Raw genomic sequence first — 18,287 nt, 5'->3', positions numbered from 1 at the left:
CCTGTCACGGTCATGAAGGCCGCCCCTGAACTCACTGTCTGTCCTGTCACGGCCAAAGAGGCCGTCTGTGAGCTCACGCCCTGTCCTGTCACGGCCAAGGAGGCCGTCTGTGAACTCACGCCCTGTTCTGTCACGGCCAAAGAGGCCGTCTGTGAGCTCTCGTCTTGTCCTGTCACGGCTAAAGAGGCCGTCTGTGAGCTCACGCCCTGTCCTGTCACGGCTAAAAACGCAATCTATGAATCCTCGTCCTGCCCTGCCACGCCCCCTGAGATCATGAATGCTCTCCCTGTATTGTCTGTCTCTGCTCTCCCTGTGTTGTCTGTCTCTGTTTCCCCCAGATCTCACACTCTGCCATGGTTTCCTGCCCAGTCTGCTTCCTGGCGAGGGTCTTCTGCTCAGGTCTGGTGGTCCTCTGCCCCGCCATGGTGGTCTTCTGCTCGGGTCTGGTGGTCATCTGCTCCGCCGTGGTGGTCTTCTACTCCGGTCTGGTGGGCTCCTGGTCCGTCTACTCCGCCCTGGTGGGCTCTTGCTCGGGTCTGGTGGTCGTCTGCCCCGCCATGGTGGTCTTCTGCTCGGGTCTGGTGGTCGTCTGCTCCGCCGTGGTGGTCTTCTACTCCGGTCTGGTGGTCATCTACTCCGCCCTGGTGGGCTCCTGGTCCGTCTGCTCCGCCCTGGTGGGCTCTTGCTCTGTCCTGGTCTCCGGTTCCGCCTGGGTGTCCTGCTCTGCCGGTTCTGCCTCAGTCCCCGGTCTTCCCACTTCCTCACGGACCTGGCCCTCCATCCCTCCCCCTGTTCCGCCTCCGCTCCACCGCCCTCCTGGACTATATAGGAGCGTCTGGAAGCCGCTCCTTGGGGGGGGGCTATGTCACGAATCCTGACCATGCACTTCCGTTCACTAGCCACCAGAGGTCACTCGTTCACCACATGGACTCATACACAGCTGTTCACAATGATCACGCCCACACCTGAGAACCATCTCGCAATCACCATCACCCAAACACACACTATATAAACCATGGACTTCCTCAGCATCGGGGCCGAGTATTGTTAGCGTATATCACTTGCATAGCGATAGCAACTCTACAGAGCCATTATCATAGTCTTAGTCTTGTCTTGCCTTGTTTATCTTGCCGTGTCTGACCCTGCCTTTGTTTCCTGGATTTACCCCTTTGCCTTGCCGTTTGGACTCTGGTCGCTCCCCGTTTGGATTATTGCTCTCGTCTCTGGATTCTCTCTCTGCCTTGCCCCTTTGGATACTGTTCGCTCATCGTTGACCCACGCTTGCTCCACGGATTGCTCTGTCTTGCCCTTGCCATACCTGTTTGCCCCTGTCTATCCCTGCCTGTTTTCTGACCATGTTTAGTAATAAAGCCTTGCATATGGATCCGCACGTCTCACGTCTCGTCAGCCCCGTAACACTTACGATGGTACGCATGTTTTTCCCTTACAAGTGGACAGTAGTCTTGTTAAAACAGTTTTAGGAAAAACTAAAACAAATAAAAAAGCATTAGATACGCTATTTTTCCTATCATTAGAATTTAAAACCTAGCCTTTGTCCCAACTTAGAAAAGTTAAACAAATGTCTATCCACGGCGATCGTTAAAACACCAGCATAAGATACTTGTCGAAGTCTATCTTGTGGTCTACCATTAGCTGCACTGACAGAAAGTTAGAAAATGAAAAGACCAGACTATTTTACCCAGCCTCCGTGAGATAACTGCTCCCTTCCGTGTCAAAACTCAGAATGAGCTTACGCTTGCCGTCAGGTCACGCCTACATCACCGCCCCCCTAACGCTGTAAGGACAGACCGGTCTGAAGATTTGCATGTTAAAAGAATTAAAGTGATGTTTTAACATTAGAACAAAGTTATTTTTTAATAAATATTTTACATTTCTTAATGGATGAAAGCATTCGCCATTCATCATAAAGCTTTTCACTTTTGAAATTAGGTTAATCTATACAAGTTTTCTTTTAAACATTCACCTCTAGGACACAGGAAAAATGTTTGTTTGTCTTATTTTATTTAAGTGCCATAATTCCTATAATAGGCTTTTGATATTTGTCACTCTTCTGCCGTGGTATAACCCAGACTTTTTTCGTTTTTAAAATCAGGTTACATGTTTTCTTTTAAACATTCACCTCTAACCCGCAGGAAAGCTTTATTTTATTTTATTTTAGTTATTTACACTTAACACCTTTTATTTATTTACTCTTTGATATTGTCAATCTTAAAACTTCTAGTGTGCTATGTCGGTTAAAATACACATGTGTGAGGACAAACTGAAATGTATACAGAGTAATAAAATCAGCACACCTCTCTGATTTTCTTGCCGTAAGACTTGTTATCAGTTGAAACAGACGTACAACCTCTAAACATTTACATCAACACACAATATGCAAAATATCACCGCTCATGCACCGCAATGAAACGAGAGAAGTTTGAAGATGGCGCGCAGAATCCTTGACGCTGTGCTATATCAGTTGCACGCGCAAATATCAGAATGAAAAGTGGTAAGAGAGGATTACACTTTGATTTTCTCACCGTAACACTTGCGTGTGTTATCTATCAATTGAAACAGAAGTGCGTAATTAAACCTCTAAAGTTTTACAACATGCACCTGCGAGCGCGCAGGGTCTGATGCGAACTTTGCCTAAAGTTCACTGATCAAAGCATCTCTATGGCATCTATTTTATGACGTGCACCTGCGTGTGTGAACTCTGTCGAAGGTTTAGGCAAAACTTCACAGCCCGGTCAAAGGAAGTGTGACCTATTGAACCTTTTCATGACACACATCTGGTGAAGTTAGGTATAATTGAGAATTGAGTATTTATAATGAGATGAGATAGCACAAAAGAAGAACCAGAAACTTAAACAAATAAAGGTCCCCAAAGATGATGGTTTTAATAAGACGGTCTTTGTTGTAGGAAAACGTTGTTTAATTTACCTCATTTTACTTTATTTCTTTTTTCACTCATATATTTTTCAGCCCTCAGCACAAACACACAAACACACACACACACACACACACACACACACACACACACACACACACACAAACAACCATACAGTTAAATATTTAGACTTTTATGATGTCTCATACAAACCTTTTATAAATAAAAAACTTTTAGAATCACACTGGGTATCTTTACAAGGTGATGAAAAGCAGCATGATTAAACAATGATATAACTTTTGTTTTAACAAAGACGTTTTTAGATCTTCCAAACCTAAAACCACGATGTTCTAAAGCAAGGATTAGAAGCGGTCAAATGATCCTCTGATTAACGCAAGACTCTTACAGAGATTTTTCTTTATGAATTTGACCTATATTAGACTGAAAATTACTTACGGTTGTCTGCAACAAAAGTATAAGGTCCCACAAATGCTTCTCAGAATCTTTACAACAGATTAGACTTTCTTTCTCACCTTAAAAACGGTATTATTAACCGCAGAGTTTAAATGTAGCATTTGTTCACAGTATAATGTTCTATTAAAATAAAAACAACTGGTCTATATAGGTTTATCTGACTAAGATTTGATCAAATAACTGATATAAGAAACATGCAAATATTTGATAAGTCCATCTTATCACACCACAACCTGACGTGTCTGATGGTTTATGATGAGATCTTACTGATGCAGATGTGTTAAGGTGTTAAGTGTCTGTAAAATAGTTTAAAAAGTCATCTTTTTAGCTTTCACGTAGGATTTGTGTCCACGCTCAAGTGGTTTTGTGTAACAGAATCCTGAGACAAATGAAAACAGAATGTGTGAAAGGCTTTTCTCTTTAAGATATTTGTAATGACAGACTAAAAGCTTTATAAAACAATTGTGTGTATGCATTTCTCTCGTACATGTATACAGTAACCGATGAATACACAAAACAGTATTAATACATAATCTCATAAATTCAGCGTGATTCTATCATATCAATCAATAATAAAATATTTAATTTATATACCGCATCTGACTTGCTCTTCAAAACACAAACTTTCTTAAGACTTTTTTTAAATGTGTTGAACAATCGGTTTTGGGGGAAAACAGTATAGTGTTGTGTTTCTAAGTTAGGATGCTTGTAGTTAATCCCGTCTTTATCTAAAATATTTTTGTATTCAAACTGTCTCACGCACACACACACATGTTGGTTTTTGTGGTTTATGGGGACTCTCCATAGGCGTAATGGTTTTTATACTGAACAAACTGTGTGTGCTATTGCCCTACACCGATCCTACACCTAAACTTAGCCCTCACAGGAGACTTTGTCCATTTTTAGATTTTCAAAAAACACCATTTAGTATGTTTTTTTTTTTAAGCCTTTTGAATTACGGGGACATAGGCAGTGTCCTCATAAACCACCTTCATATTGTAATACCTCTGTCATACCCATGTCATTATACAAATTTGTGTCCTCATAAACCACATAAACATGTACACACACACACACACACACACACACACACACACACACACACACAGCTTTCCCGGTCACCCGCAAATTGCCAACAATATTCTTAACTTTGTTCTATCATTCAGCTGTAGCTAAAACCCTATAACGGAGTTATACTATAGATGCTGAAAGAGCTCATTAACCTGTTTAACTCTAAAAATGTTAACAATGTCGCTTACGACTAGTTTAACAAACAAGGGAACGTTCATAAAATAAGTCTGGAAGCGATTTGAAGCATTCTAACAACAAGTACAACCGCTTCAGAAAATAGCCCCGCAGTAAACTCCGGATGTGATATCGACCGACTTATCAGATGTTCAACATATTATTACAAGGTCTTGCTTATAGTTTATGATGAAGCTAGAAAAATGTAAGAACACAACCAAATCCTAACACTATTTCACGAAATAACTCAACAACGGGTGCTCCGTTTCAACATATACACGTCAAATCTGTTTTACCCTAAGTATATCCTATTCTTCTTATATATATTTGTTTAGGCTAAATGGCTACGTTTTAACAATTCTTTTTGTTTTTACAAAGATGTTCTATTGAACGCGTGTAACTAATACCTCCTTCAAACGTTGCGGCCTTTCAGATCAGCGAACCACAATACCCAGCATACACCTCAGACTACAAACGTGGCCGTCGGGGGTCCATATCCCAAAATGCTCGTGCGTGACAGCGCTCTAAACCGTAGGACTTCTGATTATACGGGCGCACAGATGGCCTATATAAAAAGACACGCATTTCCACACTTTTTGTGAAGTACACGTGCCTTTCCGTGTTGTGATGATGTAAACCCTTTTTGTGGTTTCTGTTAGCGACGCGAAGTCCGATTCATTTCTGCGAAACGATTCTTTCCCACAGTTCGGTTCAGTGATTCGGTTCAAATAACCAATTCTTTGTCTCATTAAGTCATCTCGCTGTAATCAAAATGCGTGTGAAAGGTGGGATAACATATTAACGTGATGTTTTGGTACGCGTCTTACACAACTGTGCGTTACTTAATGTTTTTATTAAGTTTTAATATAAAAGGTAATAGTCTGTTAACAATTTTGATGCTTTTATTATGAAATCGTACAAAGAACCACTAAAGTACGCACTGTTTGTTAACACAGAATTAATAATCAAAATAATAACCTACTACAAGCTTTATTTACAGTATGCCGAATGTAATACAGTTAAACAGAAACATTAAAACATTTCAAACTTGTTAAACAACAGCTTCAATACATTCCTCTTATGAAAACGGTTAAAATCGAATGCCGTCAAACAGAACGTTGTCTGCAAGTTCCCGACGTGTAAATTACCAACAAGTTCTCAATATTCTCAATATGAAAATATGTTCAAAACACATAAATATCCATCACGCATATAGTTTGTGCGTCGATTTAACACGTTCTGTACATTCAATCAAAAACACGACCGACAGACAGACAAAACCTCAACGATAGCTGAGATGGATCGGGAGGGAGGACAAAATTATTATTATTACCACAATAACATACCGGGTCCGAGAAATTTGATACCCTTACTACAGATTTTCGCGACATTCTTTATTCTAGTTGTTATTTTCCTCTTATTCAATCATAAACCTGCAAGAGTTAAATTAATTGATAACATTTGAATAAATTCTCTAAGTGAAAAAATGAAATCCTGTGTTTTACGTTCAGATTTGTCTGATCGTTTTGCGATATTGCATTATTCTGTAATTCGGGTTAACAGGGTTAAATTCTCAAAAGAAATACAACAACGATTAAATGACAGTCCTTCTACATGACACCGCTTAAGACTAAACAACACTAAAGGACATCTTTCTGGTCTGTCTACGATGTGTACGTTCACAAGACAAACCTCCACTTCAAATTATTTCCCTTGAGGCGTTTGTCCACTGAATCTTTTTCAACACAACGACATTAAACATTAAAGAGTGTTATCGGTCACTATCGCCATCTTCTGTGAGTCAAATAAAGCAACATCTCTGGCGTACCTAAGCATCTACAATGCGTGCATGCGGTAAACATCTTTGTTTCTCCACTTCTGTCATTTTTGTTAGATGTAATGCAAACAATATTTTGAGAACTATGATGTTCCACGCTTTTGTAAAGGTTATAGAAAGAATTCAAACATAATTTTTACATAGGAATTATCTTTGCGCAAAGCCGATCGACTAAAAATCATTGAATTACAAAATGCAAAACTGTATACACCATTTAAGAAAAATTGCTCTAATGCCTACAGAATACAGAAATCCGCCTCTTGATCTATTGCGACTGGCATTTTACTAAGTCAGACGATCGGCATTACGGATGACGCGGCTCACATTTTGTTTGCTGGACTGCATATGCCATTACGCTGTACTGTAGGTGAGGCCCTCCCTCTGAGAACCATCAGCATTTGGTGTTTATAGAAATAAATGAAAATTAAGAAAAATGTATTGTGAGTGTTTGACTAAGTCGGTATTTCTTTTTTAGGACAATTATACATCTATTTGATGTGAGACTTCATTAAGGCGTGCTGTTTTACACTTACAGCTGCAACGTATCTCACCATCGTACTCAAAGCTACACATTCAGTAAAGTCTGAAGTTGTACGCGATCTTGAAAAGGCTACAGACACAATATGAAGGATTTTTTATGCTTCCTATGTAACTCAAGAGTCCGAGTCACTAAGAAAATTATCATATGAATACAGAAAACCCACTCATGATCATCTGGGTTTATTTTTGTAAATGTTGTTTTAAATTACTTTTTTCTTATAACAAACAACTAATACTGAAATCCTCTCTTCTAAATATATTGATACCACTCTATACTTTTTCATTGTTTTTTAGATGAAGACTATTCTCTGAATTCGGTCAATCATGTCGCGAGTGCTTGCTGGAAAACATGAACAAATGCATTATAAGATAATAAAAGAATAATCCTTGTACAAGAGTTTGTTTAAACCGAGATTGTGATGTACTGCAGATCTTTTTCTGCTCTGTCTACAAAGCGGCCATCAGACACAAGCATCCCCCGATCTTACCGTTTCTCCGTTACATGTACATCTACGTCATTTAGAACACAAAGTTGCATGTTACAAGTTGAAGATGGTGTGGAAACACTATTTTCTTTGTACGCGTCTCTAAACAGGTCTTTAATAAATAAATCACAGACGTCATGTAGTTGAATTCATTGAAAGGTGCGCATTTTTGGCCGTTTTAGACGGTCTGCTTGTAACGGAGAAACGGTAAGATCGGGGGATGCTTGTGTCTGATGGCCGCTTTGTAGACAGAGCAGAAAAAGATGCATTTGTTCATGTTTTCCAGCAAGCACTCGCGACATGATTGACCGAATTCAGAGAATAGTCTTCATCTAAAAAACAATGAAAAAGTATAGAGTGGTATCAATATATTTAGAAGAGAGGATTTCAGTATTAGTTGTTTGTTATAAGAAAAAAGTAATTTAAAACAACATTTACAAAAATAAACCCAGATGATCATGAGTGGGTTTTCTGTATTCATATGATAATTTTCTTAGTGACTCGGACTCTTGAGTTACATAGGAAGCATAAAAAATCCTTCATATTGTGTCTGTAGCCTTTTCAAGATCGCGTACAACTTCAGACTTTACTGAATGTGTAGCTTTGAGTACGATGGTGAGATACGTTGCAGCTGTAAGTGTAAAACAGCACGCCTTAATGAAGTCTCACATCAAATAGATGTATAATTGTCCTAAAAAAGAAATACCGACTTAGTCAAACACTCACAATACATTTTTCTTAATTTTCATTTATTTCTATAAACACCAAATGCTGATGGTTCTCAGAGGGAGGGCCTCACCTACAGTACAGCGTAATGGCATATGCAGTCCAGCAAACAAAATGTGAGCCGCGTCATCCGTAATGCCGATCGTCTGACTTAGTAAAATGCCAGTCGCAATAGATCAAGAGGCGGATTTCTGTATTCTGTAGGCATTAGAGCAATTTTTCTTAAATGGTGTATACAGTTTTGCATTTTGTAATTCAATGATTTTTAGTCGATCGGCTTTGCGCAAAGATAATTCCTATGTAAAAATTATGTTTGAATTCTTTCTATAACCTTTACAAAAGCGTGGAACATCATAGTTCTCAAAATATTGTTTGCATTACATCTAACAAAAATGACAGAAGTGGAGAAACAAAGATGTTTACCGCATGCACGCATTGTAGATGCTTAGGTACGCCAGAGATGTTGCTTTATTTGACTCACAGAAGATGGCGATAGTGACCGATAACACTCTTTAATGTTTAATGTCGTTGTGTTGAAAAAGATTCAGTGGACAAACGCCTCAAGGGAAATAATTTGAAGTGGAGGTTTGTCTTGTGAACGTACACATCGTAGACAGACCAGAAAGATGTCCTTTAGTGTTGTTTAGTCTTAAGCGGTGTCATGTAGAAGGACTGTCATTTAATCGTTGTTGTATTTCTTTTGAGAATTTAACCCTGTTAACCCGAATTACAGAATAATGCAATATCGCAAAACGATCAGACAAATCTGAACGTAAAACACAGGATTTCATTTTTTCACTTAGAGAATTTATTCAAATGTTATCAATTAATTTAACTCTTGCAGGTTTATGATTGAATAAGAGGAAAATAACAACTAGAATAAAGAATGTCGCGAAAATCTGTAGTAAGGGTATCAAATTTCTCGGACCCGGTATGTTATTGTGGTAATAATAATAATTTTGTCCTCCCTCCCGATCCATCTCAGCTATCGTTGAGGTTTTGTCTGTCTGTCGGTCGTGTTTTTGATTGAATGTACAGAACGTGTTAAATCGACGCACAAACTATATGCGTGATGGATATTTATGTGTTTTGAACATATTTTCATATTGAGAATATTGAGAACTTGTTGGTAATTTACACGTCGGGAACTTGCAGACAACGTTCTGTTTGACGGCATTCGATTTTAACCGTTTTCATAAGAGGAATGTATTGAAGCTGTTGTTTAACAAGTTTGAAATGTTTTAATGTTTCTGTTTAACTGTATTACATTCGGCATACTGTAAATAAAGCTTGTAGTAGGTTATTATTTTGATTATTAATTCTGTGTTAACAAACAGTGCGTACTTTAGTGGTTCTTTGTACGATTTCATAATAAAAGCATCAAAATTGTTAACAGACTATTACCTTTTATATTAAAACTTAATAAAAACATTAAGTAACGCACAGTTGTGTAAGACGCGTACCAAAACATCACGTTAATATGTTATCCCACCTTTCACACGCATTTTGATTACAGCGAGATGACTTAATGAGACAAAGAATTGGTTATTTGAACCGAATCACTGAACCGAACTGTGGGAAAGAATCGTTTCGCAGAAATGAATCGGACTTCGCGTCGCTAACAGAAACCACAAAAAGGGTTTACATCATCACAACACGGAAAGGCACGTGTACTTCACAAAAAGTGTGGAAATGCGTGTCTTTTTATATAGGCCATCTGTGCGCCCGTATAATCAGAAGTCCTACGGTTTAGAGCGCTGTCACGCACGAGCATTTTGGGATATGGATCCCCGACGGCCACGTTTGTAGTCTGAGGTGTATGCTGGGTATTGTGGTTCGCTGATCTGAAAGGCCGCAACGTTTGAAGGAGGTATTAGTTACACGCGTTCAATAGAACATCTTTGTAAAAACAAAAAGAATTGTTAAAACGTAGCCATTTAGCCTAAACAAATATATATAAGAAGAATAGGATATACTTAGGGTAAAACAGATTTGACGTGTATATGTTGAAACGGAGCACCCGTTGTTGCGTTATTTCGTGAAATAGTGTTAGGATTTGGTTGTGTTCTTATATTTTTCTAGCTTCATCATAAACTATAAGCAAGACCTTGTAATAATATGTTGAACATCTGATAAGTCGGTCGATATCACATCCGGAGTTTACTGTTGTTAGAATGCTTCAAATCGCTTCCAGACTTATTTTATGAACGTTCCCTTGTTTGTTAAACTAGTCGTAAGCGACATTGTTAACATTTTTAGAGTTAAACAGGTTAATGAGCTCTTTCAGCATCTATAGTATAACTCCGTTATAGGGTTTTAGCTACAGCTGAATGATAGAACAAAGTTAAGAATATTGTTGGCAATTTGCGGGTGACCGGGAAAGCTGTGTGTGCGTGTGTACATGTTTATGTGGTTTATGAGGACACAAATTTGTATAATGACATGGGTATGACAGAGGTATTACAATATGAAGGTGGTTTATGAGGACACTGCCTATGTCCCCGTAATTCAAAAGGCTTAAAAAAAAAAACATACTAAATGGTGTTTTTTTGAAAATCTAAAAATGGACAAAGTCTCCTGTGAGGGCTAAGTTTAGGTGTAGGATCGGTGTAGGGCAATAGCACACACAGTTTGTTCAGTATAAAAACCATTACGCCTATGGAGAGTCCCCATAAACCACAAAAACCAACATGTGTGTGTGTGCGTGAGACAGTTTGAATACAAAAATATTTTAGATAAAGACGGGATTAAGTACAAGCATCCTAACTTAGAAACACAACACTATACTGTTTTCCCCCAAAACCGATTGTTCAACACATTTAAAAAAAGTCTTAAGAAAGTTTGTGTTTTGAAGAGCAAGTCAGATGCGGTATATAAATTAAATATTTTATTATTGATTGATATGATAGAATCACGCTGAATTTATGAGATTATGTATTAATACTGTTTTGTGTATTCATCGGTTACTGTATACATGTACGAGAGAAATGCATACACACAATTGTTTTATAAAGCTTTTAGTCTGTCATTACAAATATCTTAAAGAGAAAAGCCTTTCACACATTCTGTTTTCATTTGTCTCAGGATTCTGTTACACAAAACCACTTGAGCGTGGACACAAATCCTACGTGAAAGCTAAAAAGATGACTTTTTAAACTATTTTACAGACACTTAACACCTTAACACATCTGCATCAGTAAGATCTCATCATAAACCATCAGACACGTCAGGTTGTGGTGTGATAAGATGGACTTATCAAATATTTGCATGTTTCTTATATCAGTTATTTGATCAAATCTTAGTCAGATAAACCTATATAGACCAGTTGTTTTTATTTTAATAGAACATTATACTGTGAACAAATGCTACATTTAAACTCTGCGGTTAATAATACCGTTTTTAAGGTGAGAAAGAAAGTCTAATCTGTTGTAAAGATTCTGAGAAGCATTTGTGGGACCTTATACTTTTGTTGCAGACAACCGTAAGTAATTTTCAGTCTAATATAGGTCAAATTCATAAAGAAAAATCTCTGTAAGAGTCTTGCGTTAATCAGAGGATCATTTGACCGCTTCTAATCCTTGCTTTAGAACATTGTGGTTTTAGGTTTGGAAGATCTAAAAACGTCTTTGTTAAAACAAAAGTTATATCATTGTTTAATCATGCTGCTTTTCATCACCTTGTAAAGATACCCAGTGTGATTCTAAAAGTTTTTTATTTATAAAAGGTTTGTATGAGACATCATAAAAGTCTAAATATTTAACTGTATGGTTGTTTGTGTGTGTGTGTGTGTGTGTGTGTGTGTTTGTGTGTTTGTGCTGAGGGCTGAAAAATATATGAGTGAAAAAAGAAATAAAGTAAAATGAGGTAAATTAAACAACGTTTTCCTACAACAAAGACCGTCTTATTAAAACCATCATCTTTGGGGACCTTTATTTGTTTAAGTTTCTGGTTCTTCTTTTCTAACACATCTCATCTCATTATAAATACTCAATTCTCAATTATACCTAACTTCACCAGATGTGTGTCATGAAAAGGTTCAATAGGTCACACTTCCTTTGACCGGGCTGTGAAGTTTTGCCTAAACCTTCGACAGAGTTCACACACGCAGGTGCACGTCATAAAATAGATGCCATAGAGATGCTTTGATCAGTGAACTTTAGGCAAAGTTCGCATCAGACCCTGCGCGCTCGCAGGTGCATGTTGTAAAACTTTAGAGGTTTAATTACGCACTTCTGTTTCAATTGATAGATAACACACGCAAGTGTTACGGTGAGAAAATCACAGTGTAATCCTCTCTTACCACTTTTCATTCTGATATTTGCGCGTGCAACTGATATAGCACAGCGTCAAGGATTCTGCGCGCCATCTTCAAACTTCTCTCGTTTCATTGCGGTGCATGAGCGGTGATATTTTGCATATTGTGTGTTGATGTAAATGTTTAGAGGTTGTACGTCTGTTTCAACTGATAACAAGTCTTACGGCAAGAAAATCAGAGAGGTGTGCTGATTTTATTACTCTGTATACATTTCAGTTTGTCCTCACACATGTGTATTTTAACCGACATAGCACACTAGAAGTTTTAAGATTGACAATATCAAAGAGTAAATAAATAAAAGGTGTTAAGTGTAAATAACTAAAATAAAATAAAATAAAATAAAACAACGCTTTCCTGCGGGTTAGAGGTGAATGTTTAAAAGAAAACATATAACCTGATTTTAAAAACGAAAAAAGTCTGGGTTATACCACGGCAGAAGAGTGACAAATATCAAAAGCCTATTATAGGAATTATGGCACTTAAATAAAATAAGACAAACAAACATTTTTCCTGTGTCCTAGAGGTGAATGTTTAAAAGAAAACTTGTATAGATTAACCTAATTTCAAAAGTGAAAAGCTTTATGATGAATGGCGAATGCTTTCATCCATTAAGAAATGTAAAATATTTATTAAAAAATAACTTTGTTCTAATGTTAAAACATCACTTTAATTCTTTTAACATGCAAATCTTCAGACCGGTCTGTCCTTACAGCGTTAGGGGGGCGGTGATGTAGGCGTGACCTGACGGCAAGCGTAAGCTCATTCTGAGTTTTGACACGGAAGGGAGCGGTTATCTCACGGAGGCTGGGTAAAATAGTCTGGTCTTTTCATTTTCTAACTTTCTGTCAGTGCAGCTAATGGTAGACCACAAGATAGACTTCGACAAGTATCTTATGCTGGTGTTTTAACGATCGCCGTGGATAGACATTTGTTTAACTTTTCTAAGTTGGGACAAAGGCTAGGTTTTCAATTGTAATGTCAGAAGATTTTTACAGGTATCTTATACTGTTGTTTAACGGTCTGATATTTTTTATTTCACACCACGGTAAGAGACATCGTCTCTATATTATTTAACTTTGTATCTGTTATAAAGTCAAACTTTTAAAAAAAAAAGCAAGACATAGTTTTTTGATAAATATCTTATTGTTTTAACTAAAGCATCCGATTCTTTTTTGTTATAGATAAACGAACGTGCTCGCAACTCTTCTATTTATTTAACTTTGTCAAAGGACCTAGTTTTAAATTCTAATGATAGGAAAAATAGCGTATCTAATGCTTTTTTATTTGTTTTAGTTTTTCCTAAAACTGTTTTAACAAGACTACTGTCCACTTGTAAGGGAAAAACATGCGTACCATCGTAAGATAAAAACGATTCTATATTATTTAACTTTGTAGCTGTTATAAACTCACAACTTTTTAAAACCGCAAAATAGGTTTAAACGAACGCGCTCACTTCTTCTATTTAACTTTGTCAAACGAACTAGTTTTAAGATAGTGTATCTAATGCTTTTTTTGTTTTATTTTCTACGTTTTTCCTGTTTTAAGTCTCCACTTGTAGGGAAATAAACAGTCTTTGTACGTTTTACGTACATGTTTGATGTTTTTTTCTTGATATGTATGTGAAAACACTTTAATAAAAACTTCCCTTTACCCCATTTAACACAAATTCACCATTTAAAGTTTAAACCACATAACATTGGCCCCACACACACACACACACACATTGTCATAAATTCTTAAGTTCACTATAAGGTCAATAAAATGGCCGCTTAGACGGTGGGGGCTAGGGGTGTACAAAACAGGTGTCCAAACAGGTGTCCAGTTATGGGAGGGGGGTGGAATTTTTATGAGGGTAATAAATCAACCATTTTGACACAACGTATACTACCATCTCTCTGAAGAAGCTACAGCACTAATTTATCAAATTTTAAGGAGTTATCAAACACCACACCCAGATTCCAAACTTGGGGAGAGATGAAGGAATAAAGTTATCAGGAAAAGTCAGCAAACACTTAAGCTAAGAAAATCTTTACTTTTACTTATAAATAAATGAACAATAAGGACTTTCTTAACGGGATGGTTCTATTGGCTAACAACAATTGTTAAAAACTTATTTTATTTTCAACAAAAGAAAGAAACTCATACAGGTTTGGAACAACATGAGGGTAAATAAATGATGACAAAGTTTAATTTTTGGGTGAACTAGCCCTTTAACTTTTTCCTTGAGGGTTTTTTTGCTATCAAATAAAATCAATGTTGAAATAAATTTCCTTTTCAGTTCCTCTGATGATGACAAAGCAGGTTGCCAAATGAACAAAAACTTGTCCTTTTATGGAATCCAACCCATGACTGTCCCATAAAGAAGTTTTTTTTGTAAATGTCAGATAAAGAGGAGGATCCTGAAGAGCAGAAATATATAAAAAGATGCATCCATTGCCCTGAACATTCACAAGATTCTCAGGACATATGGTGAGTTTTATAATTATGCAGGTCTCAGCAAATATATAATAATGTTTCTCTCTTCAGAAAATGACAGAATGCATGTTCATGCTCTAATAAAGTGACTGTATTTGTCTGAACTGTATTTCAGGTGCATCTGATCCTCTGAGCTGGACGTCTGAAGCGATGATCACAAACATGATTGTGAGTTTCTGTACGTGAGAATATGAGTGTGATTTTGTCAGACGTGGATCATCAGACTCAGATCTTGAGTTTGTGTCTCTCAGGTGTTGTTGTGTTTGTCTGCACTGTTTCCTGTCTTGATGGGGACTGAACGGGTCAAATCAGATTTTCTTCGTGCCAAAGACTGCTCTGATATTTATGCGAGTGGATATCATACCAGTGGTGTGTACACCATCACCACAATAGATGGACCGGTGCAGGTCTACTGTGAGATGGTCCCCGGCGGAGAACACTGGATGGTACGTTTTTTTATCTTGCAAAAGGATATTTTATTATCAGATGCACCCCAGTGTGAATGACACCATGATTTCTAATAAACTATTATTCAGATAGTCGCTCAGTTCTTTTATTTGTGTTTTTTGGAGAGCAGTCATTGAAATCACTCAGAAATCACACAAAATTATTTACATTTGCTGCAAAACAAAGCTTGTCAAAGGGTAAACATCTTAAACATCTTTTTAAAAGATGAATGACGTGAAATGATGTGATGTGTGAAAGTGATGAATGATTTCTGAATGTTTCAGGTGTTTCTCAGGCGAATGAACGGCGAGGTGAATTTCTATAGGCCGTGGAGGAGTTATAAATGGGGTTTTGGTAATAAAGAAGGCGAACACTGGCTGGGTGAGTGACTTTGTGTTGTTTTGGGCTTAAAAACAGAGGTAAAGGTAAACAGAGAAAGACTAAACAATCAAAGACATGGAAAACATGGACATTCAATCAGGACTGCAGTATAAATGCTGATTATATTTGTTATTAAAGTTATTAAAACGGTTTCATTTCATGCTTTTTTATTTTTTTTTATACAGGTGTAGAGTTTCTTCACCAGCTGACGCGCAGGCATCAATATAGACTCAGAGTAGATGTGGAGGACTTTGATGGGAACAAGGCTTACGCTCTGTACAGGTCTTTCTCTGTGAGCTCTGAGGCTGATGGGTACAGACTGTATGTAAGCGGCTTTGTAAATGGAGGAGCAGGTGAAACAATCTACAGACGTTTAATTTTCCATAAAGAAGAATTTAATCAAATAAAATAGTAGTAATGAAGGAGTTTTAAAATGACTTTTAAACCATAAGATTTAAACTAATGTTTTTATATTTTATATTATTTTAAAAAGTACTTTTATTTTGGATGTCCTAATGAAAGTGCCTATAATGAAAGTTTCTCCTTTCTGCAGGTGACTCTTTGAGTTATCACAATGGAGCGAAGTTCTCCACCTATGATAAAGACCAAGATAATTCAGGAATCAATTGTGCTGTGACAAACTTTGGAGGTTTTTGGTACAACAAATGTTATTACACAAACCCCACTGGTTACTATTTGTGGGAGAAAGAGGGTAGAGTAATGAGTAATGCACTCACCTGGTACAACTGGAAGAACAACTGGTATTCCCTCAAGTCCATCACCATGAAGATCGGACGTGTGAAGTAGAGCAGGGGTTCCCATTCTTTATATGTGCTTCACTGCAGCTTGTGTGCGTATCCACAACTGTTATGCATACATGTGGATCTTTCTTAAAATATGATGACAAACATGTCCATTGAATTTTTAATGATGAAAAATATTTCGAAAGGTCAAGTAACCTCAAATATGAAATAGTTTCACTCATATTGTCTTGTATAAAAATATATATAAAAAGAATTTGACTCCTGAAAAATCCCTTACCCTCTTAAACAAAAATGTGTTGAAATTGGGTTCTTGACATGAAGCTTCATGCTCTTCTGCACCAGCAAAACCTCTATATCCCACTGCAGCAGCTGGAATTACATCTGTCTGAAGCAATACAAGTTTATTATCAAAATGTTATTGTTGTGGTTGCTTTGTATTATATTAACCAACGAAATAGGTTTCATATATAAATTAAGAAAATAATTTATGTAAAAACAATGATAATGTAAAAGAGTACAAGTCAGGATTATTCTAAAATGCAGAAAACCCAGTTTAAATATAGTTGTTTGTAAAATGAAAATGTATACAACAGTGAGTGGAAAACAATAAGTGCCCTTTTGAATGTAGCGTGACAGATTTCTGTAGCAGCTTCAGTTCAAGCGGCAGCGTGGAGCGCGAGTCTCTTCCACTTTAATATGAGTTACAGCACACAATAAACATAAACGATCATCAAAAAGTGTTGAAAGATACAGTACAATTTACTGAAATGAATCATGTAATCGCTCAATCAGTGTTTCAACTGAAAGGAAGACGTCAAATAAAACAGCTTGTGAACAATGTCACTTAACGCTAAATTTACCTCAAAGTTATCCAGTGTTCACAGTTCGTTAGTTAGCTTTTTTAAAAACATATATAATTATAAATGTATGTTTGAATAAATATTGATGTTTTTTTAAACTACTTTATGTGCAGTTTGTGCACTGTTACATTTTTGTTTAAAAAATACATATTTAATTGAATTAATGTGTTGCGCAATCTGCATGTTCTCACCATACTGTACATCAAAGGTGGGATTTAATTGGAAAAAAATAACAATTGAACACAAATAAAGTAGTTATATTGTCAATATAGATTTTATTTAACATACACTGAACATAAGTCTTATTCTTTTTGTTTTTTCTTGTTTCTATTTTTCTCTTTATTCTTTATGTTTAAGTAACATTTTGTATGTTCAGTCTCAGTGGTTTTCTGCCTAATTTTCATTAATATATATAACTCGACAGAGCAGGTAGCAATGAATTAATTTCAATCTGAAGTTCCTGCACTGCTTGTACTATGGAAGAAGCATATGTATAAATAACAGGGTCATCTGCATACAGGCATAATTTTGCTTTGATATCCTTTCCAACATAATTTATAAAAACAGAAAATAAAACTGGTTCCAAAATGGAACTTTGGGGAACACCGTTAGTTCTGTCAGGTGCTCACATTATTAGGACAGTCAGTTATAGTTTATGTTGTACAGTTTCTTGTGGATTAGTTTGCTTGTTTTATGAATATGAATGATGTTGTGATTAGCATTTAAAATAGATATGTTGGTTGTTATCTTGCTACTACAGTAGGATGTAAAGTTTGTATAATGTGCTTTACTGAGTGGGAAAAACAGAGTGAATTGCTGGCCACTGCAGTGCACATAAAGCCCAT

At 36.8% G+C, this 18,287-nt stretch overlaps 1 protein-coding gene across 1 annotated transcript; it reads left to right on the top strand.

The window, feature by feature from the left end:
* The first annotated feature begins 14,860 nt into the window (after window positions 1–14,860).
* On the top strand, window positions 14,861–17,723 carry LOC306853733 (microfibril-associated glycoprotein 4-like). Its single transcript, XM_079391365.1, has 6 exons — window positions 14,861–14,984; window positions 15,106–15,158; window positions 15,242–15,436; window positions 15,722–15,818; window positions 16,004–16,171; window positions 16,372–17,723. Exons 2-6 carry the CDS (start codon window positions 15,141–15,143, stop codon window positions 16,623–16,625), a joined length of 732 nt encoding a protein of 243 aa, XP_079247491.1. The 5' UTR covers window positions 14,861–14,984; window positions 15,106–15,140; the 3' UTR covers window positions 16,626–17,723.
* Window positions 17,724–18,287: the final 564 nt, after the last annotated feature.

The sequence above is a fragment of the Barbus barbus genome, assembly GCF_936440315.1.
Source record: "Barbus barbus genome assembly, chromosome: 33".
Lineage (NCBI taxonomy): Eukaryota > Metazoa > Chordata > Actinopteri > Cypriniformes > Cyprinidae > Barbus > Barbus barbus.
The sequence above is the reverse complement of the archived record's forward strand: the minus strand, read 5'-3'. Positions and strand labels throughout refer to the sequence as shown.